Genomic DNA, 20653 nt, shown 5'->3' on the forward strand with positions numbered 1-20653 from the left:
CCCTCAAGAAATATCCAAATTGGCACCACTGGCAGTGTGAAAGACTAGCAGGGAGGCCATGATGTTGTTGTATCAACCAGGCAAGGTACTAACAAACTTCAACAGAACTTTATTTTTACAGTGGAAACCTCGTTACCAAGCTGCTACTGCACCCTCTGTAACTCTCACTCAGCATCCTCAACTCCTCCCCCCTCCTTCCTGTTTCCTGTCCTTTCAGACTCCCAACAGCCAGTGCTCCCAGTTCTAATAATACAAGCAGTATCTAAACATCACAGATGTGGGAAGAATTTTCGTGTGCCAACCAATATCATGAAAAAATTCCCCAGAAGCTTGCTGCCAAAAATGTACAGCATTAAATCCAGGAATGGTACCTTCCCAAACCACCAAGAATGATCCACTGACACAGCAACTCTGTGTACTGCTACCTCAAGGCTCCAGTTTGAATCTCAAACCTACCCTTTTGCCCCAGAACCTGGTAGGCGTGGGGAGATATACGGAGCAGAAACCTCTGCTCAAGAATTAATCCTGCTGACCCCGGGCCTTTTGGGGTCCTTTCTAGCTGAAACAGTAATTTTACACATGAAAAGGATATACAGGGGTAAAATAATCATAATTTTGGATAGGTACTACTCAGACCCTGCACATAAAGTATTTTGGACACTTTATAAGTTCCTACAGGGAACCACAATTTTGTGAAGATCCTTGAACATCCACGTCCCTCTCCCATCTGAATTGTCTCTCTTTAGACTAATACTTACTGCAGGAATTTCATTTTCTGTTTTTTATTAATATTTTATACCTATTGCTCGTTATAAATAATATAAACAACAAGGAATGAGCCATATGGCATTTGGAAAGATTTTACGCCCGTAGCTAAAAGCAGTTATCACTTTGCTTCTAATAAACCCCAGCTGAGAAAGAAATGCGAAGGGAACAAGATCAAAAGTGGGTAAATGTCTGGCTGTGAAGATATGACTCTGGACTCATTAAAACTGCTGATTTTAACCCAAGAATGATCCTGGAGAAAGTAGAGGACTGTCACTACCAATGCTGATATTAATCAATCCAGAAAAGCTTCAGTGCACTATGTCCATGCAATTTGTATAATTTCTAGCATGGCCAAAAACTGGCAGCCAGAACAGCAACAAACACCAGCACAGACTAGCTTGAGAACCAAAAATGGAGTCTGTCAGGACACAACCTAATGAACCTAGGGCGAAAAACTGTGAGCACTGGTGACCCATGGTTCAAAGCGGCCAGCTACCATAATAAAGGAGATTGGCATGTGATAGCAACAAACATGTGCTGTATGATTTGAAAGTATGGTTAGGAGGGGAACCTCTGTTGTTTTTATGTCCACAAAAAATGGAAGGTTTAGACTATTTACAGCTAGATTGTACCACCCATGATCATGTTACTCACTCCATAAAAGTAACTCCTAATGAAGTAAGTGTACTTGTATAAGTGCTGAGAGAGTTTGGGTTGCACAACCTACCCCTTAAATACAAAATGCTGAGAGGTGCTAATGAAAATTTTGTAAATACTGATATTATTTACTGGTATATCTATATTGAGCTATCTATGTGTGTATATTTTCTGAAGGCCTAAAATGTGCACTCTAGTTCATTGTATTCCAAAACAACTTCATAGTATTTTTTCCTTTCATTAGAAAATTGACCTGATTATACAGATAAATTAATGATTAACTCTATGAAATTTTGACAGTAAATCACTCCTTCCCTATAAACAAATAAATCTGTTAGTCTTTAAGGTGCCACCAGACTCCTCCTTGTTTTTGTGGATACAGACTAACACGGCTACCCCTCTGATACATCCTTTCCTATAGTATGTATTTCAGCAAAAGGCTTAGGGCCAAATTCTGCTGCCCTTACTCATGCTGTGTCGTACCTTACGTACCAAGAAATGGGGTGACTCATGGAATCAGATATTACTCACCATGAGTAAGAGTGACAGAATTAGGCCCTTGCACTGGAACTGATGGCCAAATCTAGCACTGTTCTCCCTCATCCCAACCAAGAGACAACGTATTAGGTCTTGACTTTAAGAACCTTTTTATAGACAGAACTGAAGATAGTAAAATGCCAGAGGCATGTTTGGAATTTAGAAAAGTTTATTTAAAGCTGTGCTATTAAAGATGGAATTTCATCCCGTTTCCCTGCTTGCTGCCACACATTTCCACCACAGCAAAAACCCAATAGACAGTCCTGATTTTTACAAAGCTAAGGAAGCGCTAAGCCCACTGGAAGTTTGGGAAGACATCACCCACCAGAGGCAGCTCAGAGTTAAGTTGTCTGACATCTCTTAGATCAGGAGTGCTCGATGACAGGAATGTCTTGATCACAGGCAAATTTACAAAACTTTTTCCATTACATACTTGAGGAGAAAGCTTGGGAGAACAATAGGAAGAATTAGAGAATGATCCTGGGGCTACCTGTGAAGACATGCTATTTGGAGCATTGCTCCTGCCAACTTTAGAAGCCTGAATCAGATTGGAATTAAGGGGAAAGGAAAGTAAGTCCACAGAAGATGAACGGGAGCGAGAAGACAAAGGAGCCAAAATGACTTCATTCCAATGAGAACATTGTGGAGAAAGACCAAGAGATGGAAGGGGAAGCTGATCCATGCTTCTTCCTATTTTCTGTTGCATTTGTGTACGAAGGATCCCTGTAGATGGCAGGAGTCCTGGGATACTTTCAAAGGAAGCATGGAACTTCTTATGAAGGGCTTGAGTCTTCATTTTTCTTAAAATGTGTTCTGGGTTAGAAGCACTTAGGTCTAGGTGATCACACATCAAGTCAATATTGTTTAATGATGGAGTGCTTCTTGAGGGAAATAAGGGACTTGTAGGCATGCGTGAGGGAGCAAATTTTCTTCCCCGGTCTCCATTATGTTCTTTAAAGTCCATTTTCACTCCGTTATTAGGCAAATGTGAATTTATTCCTTTTGAAACATGAGGAGAAGAAACACACGTGACCTCCAATCCTGATTTCCTAACCGGACTACATCCTTGAGAGCGAGACCCTTTGAGGGATATCACACCATCATTCTTTTTTGATCGCTCTTGATGCCCAAGTCTAATTTGAGAATGTGTCCAGATGGCTTCTTCTCCCTTCTGGGTGCGTTGCTGTACCTGGGATCTTGGTTTAGAAATCATAATAATTGGCGGAACCTGTCTTGGCTTAGCAGAGACTAATGGGTTCACTTGCTGAGGATCTAATGCTCGTAGGTATTGCAGATTTGGTTTAGCTGAGGGTTGTGACTTGGAAAGATTAGAAGAAGGCTTAATGTTGGATTGTGGTGCTACATCTTTGCCAGTAATGAAGGGTGCCAAGTGTCTGGCAACAGATGAGTGATTCTGCTTAGCTGGGAGAACAGGCGAGTTATTAAGATATCGTTGCTGTACCTGGGAGTAGAATTACAAAATTATACTATTAAAACACACTATTCTAGGACAAACAGTAATAATGGACAGTGTTCTTTCTGGGTAATAAAATATCTCTGGGGTAGGGGGAAGGGAAAAGGAATGCATATGATCCAGAGACTGTACTGCATGCTTGCATGTGTGCATCTCCTTCAATACTTGTCAGTAAAATTATATCTAGTATTCACATCTCACTTTTAAAATAAGCATTATTAGATGCTGTGTCCTGTTTTTGCATTAAAAAAAAGCAACAGAGATTGTGTTCCTGAAAAGCACAAAACAACAATAACTATATAGGACACTTGGTACCATATAATCTCTACAACAGGAAGAAACACCCTTCCAGTGCATATCACCACAGCTTCAAATTCAGTACTCAACTAGAATGTGAACAGTGTAACGGAATCCACTTCAGAGCTACTGAATTGCACTGGACCACTTTTCATCCAGCAACTCTCACCATAATAATAATTACAGCAGAGAAGAGAGCATCACATTCCTAGTCTTGGCCTGGCTTCAGGAATCCTCTACAGTAATTGAACCACAAAGTAAACAGGGACTGGCATTCTGGAATTCCCATTCCTTTAGCGTTCCCTCCCAATATTGTAAGTGAAAAGTAACCCCACTGTAGCCCATGGAATTACACTGGGGTAAGTGTAATTTTCAGTGAAAGACTTTCAAACAGAACTACATCCCATCCCAGCTCTCCATTTATAAGGGGTCACTTTGTGGGGACAAACAAGGATCTGGCACAAATGGACTCAGTCTTTCCTACCTCCTTGGCCCAAGCTGGCTTCTCACTTGCATTCATTCCCTCCTTGTAATGGTACAGCGGCTTCTTCTCTGCTGGCCTCTGGTCTTGCCGTTGCTGCTGCTGCTGCTGCAGGGAGACCAGGTAGTCTCGCTCCTGTTGAAGTTGCCTCTGCAGCCTCTCCGCTTGTCTCTGCTCCTCTAACTGTTTGCGCTTATACTCCTACCCAAGAACAACAACACCGTAACATGGGTGTGAGAAGCTGTATAGAGATAGTCAGGCTAGCGTGTGAGCGATCAGATATTTATCAGTTTGGTGAAAAATAAACCGAAATAAATAGCATGGCTTAGCCCTATGAAACCAATCAGTTCTTAAGCCTGTGGGGGCCCAGTGAAAGAGTAAACCATAAAGAAACCTGGAGAGAGACATATTCTAAGAGCCAGAACCAAAGAATCCTGCGAATTTTAATTTCAGCTTTGACACACGTTGGCAAGTTAGGCTCTCTGCCTCTGCTTCCCATATGGAAACTGGGGATGTTAATATTCTTAATGGGGCACTGTAGAAATCAATTACTTAGGGCCACATTTGGACCCCTTGCTCACACAGGGGAGCAGCTGCTTGCACAAGTAGTTCCACCTAGGCCAATTAGTCTGAGCAATCATTCCCCACTGGAGGAATGGGTTTCTGACCCTTCATGATTATAAAGGAGTTTGGAAATGACGGTCCCCATCAAGACCTTGTACATGCAGTGCAGCTCCAGGGCCGTCAACATAGTCACTCACCCCCTCTTATGCCAGGGTTAAATTTGGTCCAAGGAGGGCTACATAAGTACTAAGTATATTAACTTCAATCACTGTGGTTGAGATTTTAAAGCCACATTTCAAATGGGAGCTTGGTATCTAAATCCCTTAAGCAGCCTCTATGTTCAAAGAACAGAATCAGGTTCACACTGAGTTGACCAAACAGAAAATCCATTGAATAATTTGAGATCCTTGCTGGGTTTGTAAGTTACAACTGCTGATCACCAGGTTTTGCAGAGGAGGGTAACAGTGGACCCATCTAGTGAGGTGCTGAGTGCTTTCATTTCATACTGAAGCCACTGGGAGTTGGTTGGTGCTCAGCAGCTCATAGGAGTGGGTGATTGTGGCAACACTTGAATTGCAGAGCCAATTAATGGATCTCTCTGAAGCACTGGGGCTTTTTAAAGGTTTAATTAATAATCATTAATATTTAAGTACCTTTAAAAAGGAGGGATTTTTACGAGTTCCCTCTTTCTCTAAATAAAGCCAGTGGAAACAGAGACCAATAAGGAGCTCTGTTTTATTTAAAAGAAAACCATAAATACTGATAAATATAACTCTCGCTTTAAACAAAAGAAGAAAAAGGGGCAATTCAGGAGATAATGCAATAAAAAACATTGTCTAAAATGGAAGCAGCATGAGAAGGGAACACAAAATGTTCCTGTCAAGAAAGTAAAACTAATAGTTTGCAAATGAAATATGGCTATCATATCTTGTAAAGCTGAGTGGGTATGCAGAGTACAAGTACATTTCAGTTTGATTGTATTCCAGTACGCTGCTAACGGCCTTAAAAATTACTCTGCAATAAACACAGTGGGGCTGAGAAGCGGCCTGCACTTCTAATGAAGCCAAAAGCATGCCAACATTACAGAGACAGACTGAGTGAGAAAGGAGCTCGCAGCAAGGATATCGAATCAGTGAGAGGTCACGGAATTGAGAGGAAAAAAATACAAGAATTCGGAGCGCGGCTCCATTTGCATTTATGAAACAAAAACCTCAGCATGTTATTCTTAGCAGAGTGGAGTCTTGGAGAATTGTGTGGTTACGAGGTTTATGGGTTTAATTAAATCCGCGCAGCAGGTGATTGTATGCAAGTTACCTACATAGCCCGACTCATTATACTAGCCATTCAGAGGGCATGGGGACACACAGGCACACACAGACAGGCACACTACAAACAGAAAGCGGGTAAGCAGGGATGTGGTCTCCCCATTACCAGAAGTAGAGCTTGTTCCTGCAGTAACTGCTGCTGCAGGATCTCTAACTGTCTCTGCTCCTCCTCTAACTGTCGCCTGATGTACTCCTGGAGACATGGGCAGCAGGGATCAGGGTGAAGGGGTGGGGAAAGAGAGAAGAGAAAAAGAGCCAGTAATTCCACAGAGGAAGGAGCTGCTGCATGAAGGATAGAAATGGCAGAAACACTAAGGGGACCCTGGCTCAAACACAGAGAGATTCAACTGCAAAAGAACACAAAGTCCATTAATTTAAACTGAAAACACTGAGAATTTCACCTGCCTGTAGCTGATTGAAATGACACAAGCTTTACATTCTACTGTATTGAAAAAAAGTAAAAGACACAGCTATAATTTGAGGGCAACATTTTGTTCTGAGTTACTCCAATATAAATAGAGATTAACTCCATTACAGACTATGCAAGTACTTTGGAATTACACTGGGGTAAGTGAGTTCAGAATTTGGACCTTGAAGGGTGTTTTTTTTTTTTAAATAAATTAGTCTCTTCCATATGAGCAGAGGAAGGGAAATGGTTTTAAGTGGGCAGAACAAAAAAGTGATTCCTTTAGGCCTTTGAAAATCTCCACCTCTGTCCTTTCACTTTCCTTATCTGTAGGATGTAACATAAGGCCAGGTCTACACTACCAAGTTTTGTCGGCGTAGCTATGTCTCAGAAAACTATACCCCTTAGCAGGCATAGCTATGCCAGCAAAATCCCTATTGTAGACGCAGCTATGCTGACAGTGTCAGCATAGCTAATGTCGTCTGAGGAGGTAGTGTAACTATGCTGGCAGAAAAACTGCTTCTGTTGGCATGAGTTGAATCTACACCAGGGAGCTTTGCTGGTATAGCTATACCAGCAAAGCATTGGTAGTATAGACAAGTATTCCCAACCCTGAAGTGGCATTGCAAGCCTTCATTAGTTAGGGGACAATCCCTTAAGGTCTTGCTCATGGAACACTCCAGTGTAGGCGATGGTAGTTCCAAGGAAGGCAATGGGAATTTCACACACGGTTCTTGAACAGGACAAGGTCTTTAGTGCTTATACAGCGTCTTGAAGATGTAAAGCACCTTTGTAAGTTCTGTAGTGTTATCAGAAAAGCTAAAAAGTTCTATGGCTACTATGAATTATGCAAAATGTTGCTCAACGGGATAGCCTCAGGACTGTGATATTCATCTTATTTTCATGAGTGGGGATGAGGGTCAAGCGTTAAGCAAACCCCATTCTAAAGCTGGCAATGACAAATCAGCACCTCTACTCTTTTTATATATTTTCCTCTACTCTTTTTACCCTACTATCCTGAGAAGCCACGTGTTCTGAGCGCTATAAAGAGGTCAATTCAGGCAGAGGAGGGACCAGTTTTGTTGGGAACCAAGGTAAAGTACTAGAGACAGTAGTAAACAAAAGCTTTATATAGGGAGTGTGGGAGTGGGAAAATGTATATTAAGTGGCCCCAGAATTGCTGGCCAACAGATAGAAGGGAATTAATACAGTGAAAAGCAATAAACAGGGGGTTAGCAATTAAGCAATTTACTCTTTAGTGATGAAAGTGATCAAATGTGAGAGAAATAAGTAGATTTGCTTTTAACTTATTAAATGAATTGTAATTTACCACTGCTTGCAAAGAACTAAAATATATCACAATAGACAATAATCCCAAGGGGAAGCAATTTTGACCTCAGAATTCAGCCTTCGATGTTGGGGACTGATTCACCCAGAATCCTCTGCAGATTTACCTGCTCGTGCTCTGCACGCCTCCTCTCTTCCTCTCGGCGCATCTGCTCCTCATAATGCCGCCTCTGCTCTCTTTCCTGCTGCTTCCTCATCTCCTTCTCTCTTCTCTGCTGCTATGGGCACAAAAAACCTAGGTAAACTATTAAGGTATTTGCAAATGCAAATAAAAAGCAGGCAGAAGTTCTCTACGTCACTTAAGAAAAACATTCTTGTCCATGCTTTTCTGAAGCCATTTTACATGGTGAGGGTATGTAAAGGCTGGATTTTCAGAAAGGCCTGCAAAATTGGGTGTGAACTTTTCCCACTACTGCATTTGTCCTATGCAAAAAACAAGGGGCTCTGTTATCCTCTCGGTTGCATGCATGACTCCCAGTGAATTCAACAGATCTTGTGAACATGTGTAACTGAGAGTAGCTGGGTCCTGAACATGTAAGTACAAATATTAAAAAAGTGACACTGATTGCTGCCAAAATCATGACATTTCAGAGTACGGCAGAAACACAAGGACAGGATGGAGGCAGAAAGTGTGTGACAGAGCAGGCTGCTGTATTTTGTCAGCAAGCCTAATGAGGCAAACATATCCTTGGTTGCATACTCAGCCAAAACTGTATGGCAGCATGGATGTTGCTCATATTGGCAAGAATGGGGTGCTTGGTGAGCTTTGTGTGAGAAGAAATGCTCTTCCAGCTCACTGCCATTTCACAGAAGGGCTGATGTCTGAGCTCTGAAAGGCTAGAGGGATGGGTTTGGATGCACCACGATCTCTTCTGTATGCTTTGCAGACAACAGCTGCAATTCAGAGGCTGTCTGCGTCTGCAACCACACTGGTCACCAACAAAAGAGTTAGACAAAGGCAGTTTAGTGCTGACAGACATCCACCCACAGTCCTCGCCTGAGCAGTGCCGCACACAGGACAAAACAGCAGCTTCATCGAACACAAGTGCACTGCTCCCACCCACTTTCAAAAGCAAACAAATATAGCGGCCATATTGCTGCACTTTATAAATAAATAAGAATCATGTGGGGGGCCTGATCCTGAGACATAAGAGGAGTCTTACTGGAGTGAATGGGACTACTCACTGAGAAGGTAATGCTTGCCTATTATGCTGACAGGATCAGACCTTTTGCATGGTCTTTTTTCACCAAGTTATCTTGTTTACTAAGGAAAATAAAGCTTTTAATCAAGTCATTTGAAGATCAAACTGCTTTTTTATGTGGAAGATCTGCATGTTTGCAACCTCTTTCCTGGAAATCAATATGGTTTTCTAATTACATGCCACTCAGGTCCTACATGCAGTGCATATGCAATATCGATCGCGGCGAAGGGCGAGATGTGCTGACAATGTGCCCAATGTGCTCCAAGACAGAAACGAAAAAGTGTAAAATAATTAATTAGCAATGGGCTTAACTGGTTCAGCCACCTCCACATACAAAGCTGGCTGGCTTTCACTTTCTGCTGCGCTGTTCAAAATGCATTTCCCAACCTTCTCAACTTGTGCCACTGCTTACCGTTTTATCTACCATACACGTGCCTTTCTACTGGGGGAAAAGTGCATCTTGCCCTACTTACACCCCCATTCAAGCTTACAGATACCTTCACCACTTACATAACATCTTGCTGGGGCACTAGTTCAGTCCTGAATCTGAGGGAAGAGTGCCAGCTCCCACCAACCGAAACACCTGGTTATGCCTTAATTGATGGGAGTGACTTGTTCAAGTAGAGTTATGAAGAGTTCACTCAACTTGAGGTGATCTGGCTGGGGTGTGGCGGGGAGGTAACTATGAATCTGAGACTAAATAAGCTTTAGAGTTAAAGGGTACGTCTATACTTACTTCCTGGTCCGGATGTAAGCGATCAATCTTCTGGGATCGATTTATCGCGTCTTGTCTAGACACGATAAATCGATCCTGGATCGATCCTGGAAGTGCTTGCCGTCGACGCCGGTACTCCAGCTCAGCGAGAGGAGTACGTGGCATCGACGGGGGAGCCTGCCTGCAGCGTCTGGACCCGCGGTAAGTTCGGACTAAGGTACTTCGAATTCAGCTACGTTATTAACGTAGTTGAATTTGCGTACCTTAGTCCGAAGTGGGGGGTTAGTGTGGACCAGGCCAAAAAGCATGTTTCTCCTTGCCTTTATACTAGTCTTACTCCAATGTAAATCCACTGACTTAATCCTGATTTTCATCTGTGCCAGAAGAGATTCAGGCCCAAGATATTTGAGCTACTCTGGCAAACAAATAATAGAAAGATGGTTGGTGCTGGGCTACTCTGCTCAGAGTGGCGTAAAACAAAAATGCTAGACAACACTGCTTCCACTAGGAGTTTCTTAGGGGTATGACCTATAAGAGAGGGATAGGCTAAGAAACAGGACCCAAAAGCAATAGACACACCTGTATGTTATCTGCCTGTTTTCTATCCACATTATGCAAAAACATCAATTCAGTGGATAGTGTGACAGATTGACCACCAGAGGACAGTAGCGTGCAAATATTGGCTAATAGGGACCTTTGAGTCTGTGGGAACTCCATAGGTTCCAGTGCAGTAACACACAGCTGTAATAAGGTGCCAATACACACACACTTCAGAAATTACGTGCATTTTTTTCAGTCAGACATCTCTGCCACTGCAGATACAGTTACTCTGGGCCCTGTCGTGGCTAGGTGGGTAAGCAATGTTCTGTACTGCAATATATTAGGCAAATCATGTGCATTACAATGGCTCCTATGGAGCTGATCTATTTTGGGAAAATAATGGATGTATTAAAAATTGTCATTGTGCACATGCTGTATTTAAGAATTTTAAAAAATGTATCACATGGTGCAGTACAATAGACTCATGGTCACTTGGTCACTCTGAAAGGGCCTTTCACCTTAAAGACACGGGTCTCATTAGGTAGGTCTGCACTGCAGTCTTAGGTGTGTTGCAGCTTGGGTAGGCACACCCACGCTAGCTTTCATGTAGCTACAAGAGCTAAAAATAGCAGTGAAAACCTGCTGGAGTAAGTTTCATGGTGGTTAGCAAAGGGAATAGATACCCAGGGTGACCGGATGGGGTTACACAGCTGATACTGCCACATCTTCATGTCTATTTTTAGCTGTGCTACCTAGATTAAAGCTAGCCTGTGTATGCCTACCTGAGCTGCAACCACACCTGCACATCTGCAGTGTAGATATACACTATTAGTGACATGGATGGGAATGGGTATTTGGCTGTATTTTGGGGAAATCTCCCATCGTTATTCTAGTTCCAATGCAGCTCTAATGATAGCAGTGGTGGGAAAGTTAGTGTTGGTCGACCACTGGCATTTTTACCAGTGTTATTAACCCTGCTCAGAGCAGGAAAATTACATTTTTGTAAAACTATTTACAACTGTAGGGTTCAGAAAGCACAAATGTCACAGTGTAAACATAGTCACATTATCCACGTTTTATTTAATATTTTATCGATGTGTGTGTGTTATCTTATATATTTGTATTCTTTTTTGAATCCATATGACTGTTTCTGTTGTGGAAATCTATACTATAAAATACACAGGTCATGGCTGAATTAACCCTGCAGCAGCGGCCATAATTTATGGGAGTTCCTAACTCTTGAGTTCTCAATCTGACACTCTAAAATGTCCTTCTGATGAAATCTCTCTATCAATGGAGGTCATTGTCATTACATGTGTGCACAGACACACCATATATATTTACACACACACACACACACACACACACACACTCATGAAAATGCTCTGTATAGAACACCCCATTTGACAACTAACTGGATATACTAATCTGAACTTCCAAATAACTACTGAGTGCTAAGCTATAATATTGCACTGTTATTTTAATAACACATCAACATAATAAAATAAGTAACGCCTGGCTCTTCAGACTGATATGATGAAGCTAAAATATGTTTGGGAATCTAGACTGAGAATACCGAGCTACTGCATGCCTTCCTGCCAGCATGATAGTCATTTGTCAGGTCACATTATGACCGACTGCAGCTAACAGCTGAGTGAATTAAAGGCCATTTCACCATAGATACTATGAATTAGCAGAAGACTCAGTCTCCTGAGGTGCTGGAATTGCTTCAACTCACTGCTCTGCTTCTACAGCCAGCAGGCATTCGGAGATGACCTGGAAGCATGACAGAGTGGGTGAAGATTCCAGCACTGCATTGTTTTCTCATCTACCCCTGCCTATGCAGCTGCCAATTTCACGGGCTCTGGCTGTGCTGAATCGATGATGTTGGAATGACTGAAACAGAGGTTCCTCTCAATCAGGGATTCAGAGCAGCAGGAACATGACAGAAAATGGCAGCAAAAGATTAGAAGATGCTTTTTTATTTGTCTCCTTTTCTCCTCCATCTGTCCATCTTCTCTTTTCCCCCCCTGCCATGTGATAATGCTTTCCTAAGCCCTGGGTCTATTGTATATGTTCACACTATACAGACCTTTTATTCATACAAGCAAAGACTACCAATTAATTGTGAGTGTATTTATATAGCTTCACAGGTGAGGCTACATGCAGCTTTTTGGCAAGACACAATGAGATCCTATTTATACAGCATTAGAAATGACAGGTTTTAAATATTGATGGTGGGAGCCAAATGAAGGCAAAGACACTACTGGGAAGGTCCTCTGAGGCCTGGCATGAAAGGATGACTTCAAAAGAATAACAGTTCACTCTGCTAAACTAGACACACTTGGGAACAGGAAGTATAACTGAGTCATAGAAGGTTAGAACCATGGCACAAACTGCAGGCTAATTCTGAAAGGCAATAATGTTCGTAAGAAGCAGCTCTTGGGAAAAATTCAACTGCCGCTACCAAATGTAAATATGAGTCACCAGACAGGAAGAAGGGGAATTCCAAGTAACAAATGGAAACACATATTCTAAGTGGCAGTGTCTTTGCGATATGCTATCTTGCTAGGCCACCAGTGAAAAAGGAAACACGCCTGAAATACCATCTATTTAGATGGGTCAAGCATTGGAACACAGATAGATATTTCCCATTAATGTATGGGCCAGTTAGGTATTTCCCATTATTGTGAATAAGGGTTCTGTATGCATTGAATGGGAGTTGGAACTTTAGTCTGGGAACATCATGGTTAGCTTAAAGGACCCTATTTTCTATGACAGCCTCCCTACACCAGAAGGCTCAAAGTATAAGCTTTGCAAGCTTTTAAAGACAAAGCAAAGGTAATGGTAAGAGGACGTTAAGTAAAGGTGACTTAAGTAAAAGTGAAAGAATTCTGCATGGATTGCACACCTATCCCAGGTTTTAACTTCATTAAACTAATAATGCAAAGGATAAATCACCACCTTGACATCTGAATGCATGAAAACAATGGCCCTGTCTATATGAAGGGTTTGGTAGTGGTGTAACTAGCCAGGTGCAAAACCAGCATAGATGTGTAGCTGCAGCATGACTGACCTTGTAAGCGGCAGTGGTGCCATGTTTCTACATTAAGGGTTTGCATGGATGCAGTTGCATTAGTGAACATTCTCCTAATCTATACAAGTCATTTGTTTCTTGCTCCTGCAAAAGAAAATGCTGATGGACAGAGTCATAGCTGGTATACATCTATGAGTGGGTGACTGCTGGGGTTCATATGCATGAGTTTGTCAATTGCTCCCAGAGTGTGGAATGGATGCTCTTCTGTGCTTTTCATTTATATTTAGATAAATAAATAGCGGTGCTACAGAAATTTTTATCAGCTGAGGATCTGGGCCCTAAAACGGCACTGAATGAAAGTTCATCTATATACAACAAGGCACTCGGATTTGTCTCACGTATTCACTGTAAAGATTTGACCTTTACCTTTTCTGCCTAGAAGAAGAAAAGAAAGCTACAAACATTGCACAGGAATGTGGCTACATAAAACATTGGCTAAATGTGTCTGTCCCCAGTGGTGCGGGAACAATGTTTATCGTAGGGGTGCTGAAGGCAGAAACCATGTATTTGGGTTGTTATTACTACGTCAAGCCAGGGGGTGTGGTAAGAACCCTAGTTCCAGCATCTATGTTGTCCCCTTCTACTGGTTAGCCTGCACTGAGGAGACTGATTCAGTTTGCACTGATTCAGCTGAGCTGCTAGTTGGAATGGCAGAGGTCTGAGCCTTGGTGCTGAAAATCCTGGGTTCAATGCCTGTTGATAAGCCTACGGGGGTTATCAGACAACTATCTTTTAGTGACAATAGAGGGGAAAAGTCAAAAGGTGTTCAAGCCAGCTAAGCAACTCTTTACCATACAAATATTTTCTTTGATGTTATTCAGCTTTGATATTCTTTTGTCTTTCACTTATCTCTTTTTGCGATTAAATCTCGGACCTGTTTTGGATTCATGTGCCAAACTTTCTGTAGCAATAAAATAAAAAGAGGATGACCCTCATTTCTTGAATTCTCTTGTATTTTCAGCACCTGCTTATTTTGCTCCCAGAAGAACAAGACTTTGGACCAAATTCTGCTCTCATTTACACTGTTCCGATTTCCATTGTCTTGGAAGTTGCAGCTGTGTAACGGAGAACAGAATCTGACACACTGCTTCGAATACAGTCAACAAATGTGAAAAGTTAAGTGGCACCTGTGATCTCAGTGCACACCCCTGTAGGATGGAATCCTGCCAACATAGCTATAGCATTTCTGTCTCCCTGGGGCATCATTTGAACTTTAATTACTTTCAGAGTCAAAAGGCTCTGGCTGTAAGTGTCACTAAATCCTTTTAAAAGTTAATAACATACTATCACAGGTTTCTTTTACTCAAAGGGATGGATCCTTCCATTAAGAAGACCTCATTAAGCCAGTTTCAGGACACACTGTAGAGTGTGTGTGTGTGTGTGTGTGTGTGTGTGTGTGTGTGTGTGTGTGTGTGTGTGTGTGTGTGTGTGTGAGAGAGAGAGAGAGAGAGAGAGAGAGAGAGAAATCTGCATATTCAGCCACATTCAAGCTAAAATTCCAAGCAATTTTTCAAATACTGTTTTGATGCTAAATAGTTAAGGAAGGACAGGACTCATTCCCTCAACCAATATTGGTCAAGCTGTAGAAGATATTAGGCGGTGGTTCCTTTCTGTGGCACTGCTTTTCTTCCCTCCTCTTTATAGGCTTTCCAAATCCAAATCACACTGCTTGCTATGCATGTCACCCCACTCCTCTCACTGCTGTCATTTTCCCATGATCAAAACTGAAGTCAGGTATTCCTGGCAGAATGCAGGTTTGAGGATATTCAGCTCTGGGGTGGCCATTCCTAGAATAATGAGTTCACCTCAGTGCCAGAAGGATGTGGACCAAGTGAGAGGGATGTCATAGAACTACCACAGAAACTGTGAAGACTAATGCTGAGATTTTCCCATCTGCCTAGTGGATTTAGATGCACAATTTTCACTGAAATGATTGTGCACCTAAATCTCCTAGATGGCTTTGAAAATCTCAGCCTAAAAGAATAAAATATGTGTAGGTTGGTTAATTGATGACCAAAGGGGATATCTCCAAGTGTTTGACAGGTATGAACAGAAGTTCTCAAAGCTCTTGTTGAAGGCTTGTAGAGAGCTGGCTCTCCTCTTTAGTTTCATCAACTGAGCTGCATTAAAAGATCACTAACAACATTCAAAACTTCCTTGATTTTACTTTTTCCATAAGCACATTTACTGTCTGTGTCACAGGGATGTCATGAGATTGTGAGTGGGAGGACGTATCCATGAGCAAGTCTTCCTACTGAGCTGTGGTCTACCCTATGAAAAAGTTGAAGAACCCCTGATTTAGGATCACCAAAGGAGGGATCATCATACAAGTGATGGGATGACATCAAGGAAAGAAATGCTGAAGAAGGATTTCTGTATGGTGAGCTCTATTAGGTGGGGGAAGAGGCCATCGCTAGGTGAAATGTTGGAAATTCCATGTCTTGGGCTATTTAAAACTAGACAGGACAAAGCAATAGAAAATGACAGGAAGATGGGCTAGATACCCTGACAGGCCTTTCCCATCTCTAATTAATATAATTCTATGACATAAGCAACCATATTGCATTTTAGAAGCACAAGCATAGCATCCTTTTTTCATAGATTCATAGATTCATAGATTCTAGGACTGGAAGGGACCTCGAGAGGTCATCGAGTCCAGTCCCCTGCCCGCATGGCAGGACCAAATACTGTCTAGACCATCCCTGATAGACATTTATCTAACCTACTCTTAAATATCTCCAGAGATGGAGATTCCACAACCTCCCTAGGCAATTTATTCCAGTGTTTAACCACCCTGACAGTTAGGAACTTTTTCCTAATGTCCAACCTAGACCTCCCTTGCTGCAGTTTAAGCCCATTGCTTCTTGTTCTATCCTCAGAGGCTAAGGTGAACAAGTTTTCTCCCTCCTCCTTATGACACCCTTTTAGATACCTGAAAACTGCTATCATGTCCCCTCTCAGTCTTCTCTTTTCCAAACTAAACAAACTCAATTCTTTCAGCCTTCCTTCATAGGTCATGTTCTCCAGACCTTTAATCATTCTTGTTGCTCTTCTCTGGACCCTTTCCAATTTCTCCACATCTTTCTTGAAATGCGGTGCCCAGAACTGGACACAATACTCCAGCTGAGGCCTAACCAGAGCAGAGTAGAGCGGAAGAATGACTTCTCGTGTCTTGCTCACAACACACCTGTTAATACATCCCAGAATCACGTTTGCTTTTTTTGCAACAGCATCACACTGTTGACTCATATTTAGCTTGTGGTCCACTAATGACTTTTAAGTCATTCTCTTTGGCACTGCGCTGACTTCCAGCTGACGCATTCATTCATTCAGCTTGGCTTTCTTTATAGGGATTTATTATGTGTCTGGACCCTCTCTATAAACACTGATACATCTGACACTACTAGGTAGGCTGACTTACAAGCCCAAAAAGCACCACAGGCTCAGGGTGTTTGTGTGTCCCAGATTGGGTTTTAAAGGCCAATTTTATTTTATTTTGAAATATCAATAGCCTCCATCTTCAATCTGCTCCCCTATTCCTCTTTTTACAATGATCTGCTGATGGAGAGCTGCAATCAAGAGACATTTTCACTGACCATGCCCAGTGCTCTCCAATCAAACTTTTAAACAGTATAGAGCATATTTTGCTCTTAATTACACCCGTATAAACCAGGAGTAACTCAACGGAAGTCAGTGTAGAACTGCTGTAAGTGAGAACAGCCTCAGGCCCAAACTAAGAATGCCCTACTGCTGTGCAAGAGCTTGTCCCCACAGTGGGGTAATGCACGCTACTCTCTAGAGCAAATTCCAAACATTAAAGTAACTTTCTGGGGGAATAAACTCAAGGGATTGGCAATGACATCCAACCCAATGCACTTGTGATTGCTACCCTTTGGTGACTGTTTGGTGCTCTCAGCTCAGTCCCTGGTGGACAGGTGATCATTACAATAGTTGGCACTAATTGGCATCCTTGAAAGGGTATGGAGACCAAGTTTTCCATTCACCCATTGCGGTGGTTCCACCAGTCAGGACTGAGGCACGCTGATATTGGGCACTATGAGGATGTAGGCACTGATTCTACCCTCTTCTGCGGATAAAATACTTCAGTCTCGTGGTCTCATGCTGTGACCCCTTTCATGAGCATTAAACTCAAGTGGAAAATTATAATAGTTAATTGTTGGGGAGATAGGGACAAGGAGTCCATTTGCCAAGCTCCCTCAGAGCAATGCAACTTTGTTTTCACTGAGCCCCACTTCACTATTTTTCTGCTACAATGTATTGTTTTAATGTGCATTGCTAATGGAATAGGTGCAAATGGGATATGGCATGCCAGTATACCTTCTATAAATTATGCCCATTGAGAAGTTGTGGGAACTCATACGAGGGATGGAGAGGAAATGTTTATGATACTAGCGGCTAAAACTAGATGTGAGAAAAATGAACCTAAGGAAGAGAAAGTATAAGCTGAATATCAGGGTAAAAATCCATGTTGGCAGCGTGTAATGGGGTGGCATGCCCCTTTAAGGGCAGTGGGGACAGCCAATCTTAGTTATTAAGGAGGTGCATCTGAGCAGGGTTCAGCTGATTCCCCTATAAAGAGCAGCAGGAAGCTGCAGAGAGCGTGAGTTCTCAGGGAGACCAGAGTGAAGTGCAAAGGCTGCTGGGAGGGAATAGGCTCCAGCACAGAAACCTGGGACTTCAGACAGGAAAGGTCTGGGAGTGGGCTGGTAAGAGGGTAAATGGATGAACTTGAGGAGGAACTTGAGAACTGTCTTTATTTGTTATGATCGTAAAAACCAGAACCTGAGAAGGGCTGTGAAGGGACAAAGTGTTTGTGAATTATTGAAGAAGCCCCATGAAGGGGGAAACTGAGGCAGGGGACTGCTTGCTGGCCACCTTGAGGGGCTGCTGGGTGCCCTATTGTTTGAGACATTTAAAACTAGAATAAGACAGACATTGTACAGAATGATCCTGAATTTGCAAGGGGAAAGACAAGCCAACCTAACAGGTCTTCCCATCCCTGATTTCTACATATGTTCTATGAGATTCTCCACTACGTTCACAGCTACATCCTAGAAATATGTATAAACAGGCCAGACAGACCAGGTATATGCCATAGTTAGGGCGTGATTTCATTGCAAGGTCACAGATTCTATGAATTCCCCCCTTCCTCTATATAAATGGTCATAAAAGGACCGGTTACCCCCACTGTGGAAGTACGAGAGTAGTTCTGTGACCTCACAACAAAGTCCTCCTCCTAACTATGGAATACACATAGTATACCTACATCTAATTCTACCTATACATATTATAGAATATAGATATTAAAGTGGCAAGAACCACACAGAATGCACAGTCTATGGATGATTTATCTATTGCCAGAAACCTGCCTGCTCTGGATAAAAAGTTAAAACAAACCATGCCTCAATTAGGAACACAGGAATTGCCAGAGTGGAAAGACCAATGGTCCATCTAGCCAGTGCCAGCTGCTTTAGAGCAAGGTGCATGCAACCCCACAGCAGGCAATTATGGAATAACCTGCCCTTGGGAAAGTTTTGTACTAACCCGTATTAGTTAGAGGTTGGCTCATGCCCTGAAGCACGAGAGTTTACATCCCCTCAAAAACTCTAATCCTTACTATAACAATTCTTGATTTCTTGCCATCCATATAAATAATAGCCAATAAATATAATAAACAAGACTGCTTTTTCTCTTCTTACTAACAACGGCTTGTCTACATGGGAAAAAGGCCTGGAATAGCTATTGCTGAATAGCTGTTTCACACTAGCTCCCCACACTAACTCATACTCTGTACCAAGAGTGCCTTTGTGCAGTTTAGGGTAATCCACTTTGGAAATGGATTACTCTAAACTTAGTACAGAATAAGAGCATCCACACAAGGAGTGAGTGCAGAATAGCTATTGCATTTTATATTCACCCCCTTGCTATTTCTGCACTCGTTTCCCTATAAATTCCCCATGTAGACAAGCCCTAATAACCTTACTATTGGTTGGAGGTGGCAATATAAAACTGGTAGAGAGATCCTCATCCATATAGGCAACTCCACTTTCACAAGCAGATCCCAAAGGTGGCAGTGGAAAAAAAAAATCCGTGTGCACCTGCCAGCCCCGCCACCCCCATCTTGTGTACTTCAGTATACCTCTTGTGTACCTCTTTATACATGCAATTATCCAGTCCACATGAAGATATTTTTGTGAGTGCCCATAACCCCCACATTTCAAAATTTGACCCAAAGTGACTTATGAAACAGCAGCAGTTGTAAAATCTGAAAACATTGCAAACAGTCATATTAGTTTGACTCATAATGGCAGCAGCTAGAGGTTTTCACTGACACGCTCTTATTCAGCAACTTGAGAAAACCACCAGTTTCCTGACAAAGCCAAATGCTGCTGCTGCTAAAAAACACCAACCGAGAGCACAAGATATACCCTCAGACACTAGGTTAGCCACTGCTTGACGCACAGTTTCTTGCGTCTGGTCTACGAGAACACATGAGCTGGGGCAGAGAGTTGGTGTGTACAGCCTCAGACATAAGAGGAAGCAAGGCACAAAGTTGCTGTTATAAAAATTCAGCAGTAATTTGAAATAAGAGCATGAGACAAAATGAAATGTTGACGTCAGAATCGGGTTTAGGTTGAGGATGCTGTTCAATTAGGGCTGCACTTCTCCACTGTGTGGCATGACAAAACAGCTGAAAGCCTTCTGTCTCCACAACCCCTTTGGCTCATAATATATTTCCCTCTCATTTTAAAACCTAAAATTTTAAAGGGACATGTCGACTGGAAAGGAGGCAATGAGAGAACAGCCCAGGGTACTTTTCCAGTAACCCAGAGTTAAGGCATTCGTTTCAATAGCTGGATGCAGTGACATTGATTTTTAATGGAAAGAGAAAAGGGAGTGACTTATTCAGAGCCACATACAAACTAGAGGCCTGATCTTGCAACATGTTCAGCCCCAATAAAATGAGCCCCTCACAGGATAAGAACATAAGAATGGCCCTACTGGGTCAGACCAAAAATCCATCTAGCCCAGTATACTGTCTTCCAACAGTGGCCAGTGCCAGGTGCCCCAGAGGGAATGAACAGAACAGGCAATCATCAAGCGATCCATTCCCTGTTGCTCATTCCCAGCTTCTGGCAAACATGATTTTATAGACCTCAATCATATCTCCCTTTAGCCGTCTCTTTTCCAAGCTGAAAAGTTCCAGTCTTAGGCCTGGTCT

At 42.3% G+C, this 20653-nt stretch overlaps 1 protein-coding gene across 6 annotated transcripts in view; it reads right to left on the bottom strand.

Annotated features, from left to right (window-relative positions):
• Window positions 1-20653, bottom strand: part of TNIK (TRAF2 and NCK interacting kinase) — a 141986-nt gene that overhangs the window by 61853 nt on the left and 59480 nt on the right. For 4 of the 6 annotated variants that reach the window (XM_026650042.1, XM_026650040.1, XM_026650039.1 and 1 more), the window contains exons 11-13: window positions 7964-8074; window positions 6210-6296; window positions 4218-4415 (exon numbers count right to left, since the gene is read on the bottom strand). In XM_026650042.1, the coding sequence (XP_026505827.1) occupies window positions 4218-4415; window positions 6210-6296; window positions 7964-8074 (396 nt within the window). The remainder of the gene's footprint in view (window positions 1-4217; window positions 4416-6209; window positions 6297-7963; window positions 8075-20653) is intronic. The other 2 variants (XM_026650043.1, XM_026650041.1) reach the window with 1 other exon arrangement.

Source organism: Terrapene carolina, unplaced genomic scaffold (genome assembly GCF_002925995.2).
Source record: "Terrapene carolina triunguis isolate 2854851 unplaced genomic scaffold, T_m_triunguis-2.0 Scaffold88, whole genome shotgun sequence".
Lineage (NCBI taxonomy): Eukaryota > Metazoa > Chordata > Testudines > Emydidae > Terrapene > Terrapene triunguis.